At 60.5% G+C, this 6,115-nt stretch overlaps 1 protein-coding gene across 1 annotated transcript; it reads left to right on the forward strand.

Moving 5' to 3' along the window:
* The first annotated feature begins 2,824 nt into the window (after positions 1–2,824).
* On the forward strand, positions 2,825–5,288 carry FOXL2 (forkhead box L2). Its single transcript, XM_037139276.2, has one exon. It carries the CDS (start codon positions 2,872–2,874, stop codon positions 4,000–4,002), a length of 1,131 nt encoding a protein of 376 aa, XP_036995171.1. The 5' UTR covers positions 2,825–2,871; the 3' UTR covers positions 4,003–5,288.
* The last annotated feature ends 827 nt before the right edge of the window (positions 5,289–6,115 follow it).

The following is a 6,115-nucleotide window of genomic DNA, read 5'->3' on the forward strand; positions in this document are numbered from 1 at the left end:
AGACAGCCGTGGAGTCCCACACCCACCTCGGAGCCGTCTGCCCTGCCAGAAGGGACCGTGACCTCCTCGGCAAGCCGGACCTCCCCAGCCTGCCCAGGAAGGTTGAGAAGTAAACTAAGGCGCGCCCCACCGCTTCCTGGAGAGATCAATACCTGGGGAGAGCACCCCTCTTTTTTCACCCAGAGAAATCCTTCAGAAGCTCTCCTTCCTTTACCGCCCGCCCTCCGCCCCCCACTTACTCACTCTCTCTCTCTCTCTCTCTCTCTCTCACACACACACACACACACACACACACACACACACACACACACACACTGACTCCTTAAAAGGCTGAAAAGGGAGCCGAGTTTGGAATCCGGGGAAGTGATGACACACACAACAATGCTGTCACACCTGGCTGCTGCTGGCCAGGAGCGGAAATGCCTGCGAGGGGGAGAGAGGGACAGGGAGCCAGCCTGGGTGGTCAGAAAAAGAGAAGAGAGGGCAGCAGCCCCAGGCGGGGCCAGCCTGAGCTGTGTTTTCCCCTGGCCCTGGCTCTGGGGGACGGTGGGCACTGAAGTTCATCTGCAGCCGCCTCAACAGAATGCCCACCCAAGGCCTGGGCAGCCACAGAGTGAGGATGAAGGAAAACACCCGCACTCCTGCTCAGGACGCAGGCATGGAGGGTGTGAAGAGGCGCGGCTTTGCCCTGCTGTGCGTTGGGAGCCGTGGGAAGAAACCACCATACTGTTGTGAGATTATTTCCGATGGTAGGTGGAAGAGGGTGTTCCCTGAGATGAGTTCAGGAGACCCCTGCACCCTCTCACTGTGGTGGTGCGACCAGGCTTTTCTGCTGACCTCTCCGGACCCTCCTCACCCTCTCCTCCTTTCCTTTAACTTCACACTGCAGATCGCAGGCCTGAGTGGGAAGAAGCAGCACATGCAGGTGGGCTGTGACCACCTGGCTGTGACGTCCTCCCAGGCTGGACAGCCTGGGAGGACGAGGTGGTGACAGGCACTAGACCAACCACTCCAGACATGCCAATCACCAACACACACCTGCAGGACATCCCTTCAGTCCACCTTCCTCTACAAAGAATCCCTGCCCCCTCAGCACCACCGAGTTTGGGGCATGAGGACTCGAAACATGGGCCATCTCTCTCACACTTGGATTACAGAATTTTCCTAAGGCTGTTAACTGTTAAAAGGCATACCTGACTATTTTTTTTTTTTGCCATTGCTGATTTCCAGAGACAATGTTTGTTCACGCACATGTAACTGGGTCTCGATCAAACTTCTGCTGAAGGTAGATGATTGAGGCACCCCTCAACCCTGGAGAGAGATCTGAACAAATGCCTCGTCAGGATAGAGATTTGGAAAAGTGCCTTCCTCACAGCCTGTTTTTCTTCCTAGTCCGTGATAGAAATATATACACTGGCAGCGACGGAGGTGGGAAGAATTGAGAAAGAAAAGAAAGCAGGTAAAGGGACAGGGAAGGGAAGAATGAAGGAAGGAGGGAGCCGAGGACAGAGGAAAAATAAAGAACAGGTAATATCTCTGAGCCACATTTACTCTGATCGGTGACACACATATTACCCATCTATAAGTAGAACTGTTGCACCTCATCAATCTCACACCTTGTACACGCACAAGCACGTGTCCCTGGGCGGCTGGTACTTCAGTGACGCAAAGACAGACCGTCGCCCTGACTTCTAGATGTGCTGCCGATGCCCTTACACACACAGCCCCCCAAAGACCCGCGGCGGCGACCTTTCCGCCCCTGTCGGGGCAGGGGCAGGATGGGGGCCACTGGGCATTAAAGCACATGTCTAGCCCGTGGGTCGCCGCACGCATTCTGAGAAGGGGTCTGGTCCCTAGGTCCAGAGCAGCCGAAGGAAGGGCGGAGGGCTTCGGGCGGAGCCCCTGGACGCCTCTGCCCTGCGATCCCCTCCCTCGCCCCAACCCGGCCCAGTTACACTGCGAGCTGAGCTCGAGGAGCAGGCCAAGCCGAGGTTTCTTCCTGCAGGGACACGTGTTTCTGGGCTGATTTTTCCCAAAGCCACTGCGCAGCTCTCTCCACCCCACCCCCGTCCAGCCCCCTCGCGGTCCCGCCCCTCCCCCAGCTCTGAGCTAGGAGTTTAGTCCCAAGATAGCAGCAAAGGGCAGAGCAAAGGAGTCGTTTTTCTTTCACCTGAAAGCCGCGAGGAGACTTGGCGCGCCTCTCCTCACTAGGGCCCAAGCTCTCCGGACACGGGGTCGAGTGCGAACGGACCCGCAGAACGAACAGCGGCCGATTTCCAGGGCGTGTGAGAGCCTGAGCCGGGCTCCGCGCCGGCCCCCGAGCTCGCTGGGAGGGGGCGGCCCAGTCCGGGCCGTGCGGCGCGTCTACAAAAAGTGACTTGGAGATGAACTCGCCCGTGCGAGACCGGCCGCCCAGCTATAGGGGCGAAGGCGCCTGACGCAAGCGGAACTCGGCGGAGCCCATACGAATCAGAACAGAGCGAGGCTCCTGGCGCACTAGGGACTCCGGCGGCCGCTCAGCCAGAGACGCGGTCGTGCTTCGAAAACCGGAGCGTGGGGGAGGGGGAGAGCGCAGCGAAGAAAACCCGCCGAGGCGGGGACTGGCTTGGCGGGGAGGGGCAGCGAGGCCGGAGCCCCTTCTGTTGGGCGGACTCGCCATGGCCAGAGGCTGAGCTCTGCTCCCGCCGGCTGCTCCCCAGGGGAAGGGAAAGCAGAGTGGAGAGGAGCGGGAGGCCGCCAGCCAGCGAGCGCCGCGGCGTCGGCCGACTCCAGAAGTTTAGGACTCTGCGGACTCGTGCGCCCAGACTCCCCGCCGCGCCAGCGCCTGCCGAGGAGACCAGGGCTGCCCGGCCGCGGCGCGCCGGCTTTGTCATGATGGCCAGCTACCCGGAGCCCGAGGACGCCGCGGGGGCCCTGCTGGCCCCGGAGCCCGGCCGCGCAGCCAAGGACCCCGAGGCGCCGCCGCCGCCGAGCCCAAGCAAGAGCAGCAGTGGCGCCGGGACAGCCCCGGAGAAGCCGGACCCCGCGCAGAAGCCCCCTTACTCGTACGTGGCGCTCATCGCCATGGCGATCCGCGAGAGCGCCGAAAAGAGACTCACGCTGTCCGGCATCTACCAGTACATTATCGCCAAGTTTCCGTTCTATGAGAAGAACAAGAAGGGCTGGCAGAATAGCATCCGCCACAACCTCAGCCTCAACGAGTGCTTCATCAAAGTGCCGCGCGAGGGCGGCGGCGAGCGCAAGGGCAACTACTGGACGCTGGACCCGGCCTGCGAGGACATGTTCGAGAAGGGCAACTACCGGCGCCGCCGCCGCATGAAGCGGCCCTTCCGGCCGCCCCCCGCGCATTTCCAGCCCGGCAAGGGGCTCTTTGGGGCCGGAGGCGCCGCGGGTGGCTGCGGCGTGGCGGGCGCCGGGGCCGACGGCTACGGCTACCTGGCGCCCCCCAAGTACCTGCAGTCCGGCTTCCTCAACAACTCGTGGCCGCTCCCGCAGCCGCCCTCGCCCATGCCCTACGCCTCCTGCCAGATGGCGGCGGCGGCCGCGGCGGCCGCAGCGGCGGCGGCAGCCGCGGGCCCGGGCAGCCCGGGCGCAGCCGCGGTGGTCAAGGGGCTGGCGGGCCCAGCCGCTTCTTACGGGCCGTACTCACGCGTGCAGAGCATGGCGCTGCCAACCGGAGTAGTGAACTCCTACAACGGCCTGGGGGGCCCGCCGGCCGCGCCCCCGCCGCCGCCGCACTCCCACTCCCACCCGCACGCACATCATCTACACGCGGCCGCCGCACCCCCGCCAGTCCCGCCGCACCACGGGGCCGCGGCACCGCCCCCAGGCCAGCTCAGCCCTGCCAGCCCGGCTACCGCTGCGCCCCCGGCGCCCGCGCCCACCAACGCCCCCGGCCTGCAGTTCGCCTGCGCCCGGCAGCCCGAGCTCGCCATGATGCATTGCTCTTACTGGGACCACGACAGCAAGACCGGCGCGTTGCACTCGCGCCTGGATCTGTGAGAATCCCGCAGCGCACGCAGGATGCGAGGATGCAGGGACGGGCGACGCCGGCCTTGGCTGCATCCACCGCCGCAGCCGGACCGCACGCCCGCAGGGTCTGTCTCCAGAGCCAGCGCCCGCCGCCCCTCTTCGCCTCGTCGCTCGCCTCGATTCCTCTCGCTCCTCTTTGTCTCCTCGGTTTCTCCTCCTGTGCTCGCCTCCCTGCCCTCTCTGCCCTTTCTCTCCTCCCTCCTGCAGGCCGCCTCTGAGCGCACTTTTTCTGTAGGCCTTGTCTTCTCCCGGCGCCCCTGCGTCTGGGTTGGACACCCTAAGCCAAAATTCAAGGCGGAGAGAAGTGCCCAGGCTGAGGCGCAGCCTGGCGTCAGCGGCGCAGACCGCTTGGCCATCTCTCGCAGGTCGGTGCGCTGCGCGCTCAGCTTTGCCGGCCGGGCTGCCGCGCAGTCCTTGCCGAGGAGAACGGGTCCGGGCGGACATCGAGCCTCGAGCCGCGGGGAAAAGGAACGAACGAGTATTTGCTCCGTACCCTCCTGAAGTTGTTCAGAAGTCGCTCCCCAGGTCCCACTGGGCAGGATGGGGGGTTGGGCCCGAGCAGGAAGCCGGGCAGCCTCGCCGGGCGGCCTACGCCCGGGTTTACACCACATCCCGGCTCGGAGGGAGACTGCGTTTCCTTCGCTCGGCACGCCGGCGCCTCGGGCCCCTCCAGGCCGGGACAGCTGGCGAGGTTTTGCTTAAAAGATCGGGAAGGCTATTTTAGATCATATTTTAAACTAGATTCGTTAAGGAAAACGACTCACCGGGAAAACCGGTGAAGTACTGTGGCCTTGGAGTTTGCTAAAGCAAAACATGAAAATCTCTTGCAGGAAATTTGAAGTAGAATTCCTGTCTGTCAGGCCTGCAAAAAGCTGTCTTCAGAGAGGTAGGAGAATATGCTCAATAACAGATGGTCTCCTCTACAAATTCGGGGATTTTCCCCTTCCACCTATTAAAAAAAATCAAAAACAAATTTTCCCGGATCTTCCGATGCAAGCCCAGAGTGCCGGGAGATCACGGCCTGCCTGGCGGACGCTGCAGGGATGGCTCGTCCCTGCTTTTTGTTTTTCAAAGGTCTTGCTTCTCGCACCTTGGGCAGCGGTCCGACCTAACGGGCCAGTGAGCCGGCCAGCCCGGAATTCCCAGACCCGGTTGTTCTGTAGCGTGTCGTCCGGAGGACCAAATTTTCTAGAGAGAACTAGAGCACTTTGGTTGTTTTGTCAATTCCCGAATAAATTTCGTGTTCTTTCCCTTCACACGGATTTCTGTTATTTCCGTCGTGCCTGTTTGTTCAGCAGCTAGTTAAAAAGAGAAAACTTTTCCAAAAAATTTTATCCGTTTTCAGATAAACACACCAGGACGGCAGCCAGAGAGGGGGGCATTCGTGGTTGCTGCTGCTGCTTTACTTTGTCAGGGATTGTTTGTTTTCTCTGTCGTTGCCGGTGCGTTGCGGCTGCTGAACCTCATCAGAGACGTTACCGCGGTTGGTTCTCAAGGCGCGACTGTAGGAAGGATTTGCGGTGGTTTTTGCAACCAGGCGAGTTTGTATTTCACCCCTGACACAGTCGGACTTGGTGTGCGGGCTGTTTTCATTTATTGTCCTCAGCCTTTAAAGTTTTTCCAGTCAATTATAACGGCTAGAAAAGTTTATTCCAAGTAGATAAAAATCCTGTTTGTGAAAAATGCTCTGTAAGGTGAAAACTTCTGTTACCAACGCAACGAATGGCTTATTATTTTTCATAATAATAATTCACTCACCTTGAGCTGTGTAAGAGATTTGGGGGTATCAGAAAGGGGTGAACATACTGCGTGGTTGTAGAAATCTAATCTTTTTTCTTTCTTTTCCTTTACTGACACTCTTCAAATAAGGAGTTAAGACTGGTGCTTCAGTACTGCGGCTCAGGGAGACGGGCGTTTGACCCGGCTGCAGTCCGGGGCCCAGAGGCAGGACTAGGGGTGGTCCACCTTCAGTCCTCCCATCAGGCAACAGACATCAGCCCCCTCTCCTGCGGCTTGGGCTGGACCCCACGCCCAGCCAACTGTCCGACGCCGCTCCTTACTCTGAACCTTCTAACAGTGGCCA

Source organism: Artibeus jamaicensis, unplaced genomic scaffold (assembly GCF_021234435.1).
Source record: "Artibeus jamaicensis isolate MK-2021 breed Jamaican fruit bat unplaced genomic scaffold, CSHL_Jam_final contig_519, whole genome shotgun sequence".
NCBI lineage: Eukaryota > Metazoa > Chordata > Mammalia > Chiroptera > Phyllostomidae > Artibeus > Artibeus jamaicensis.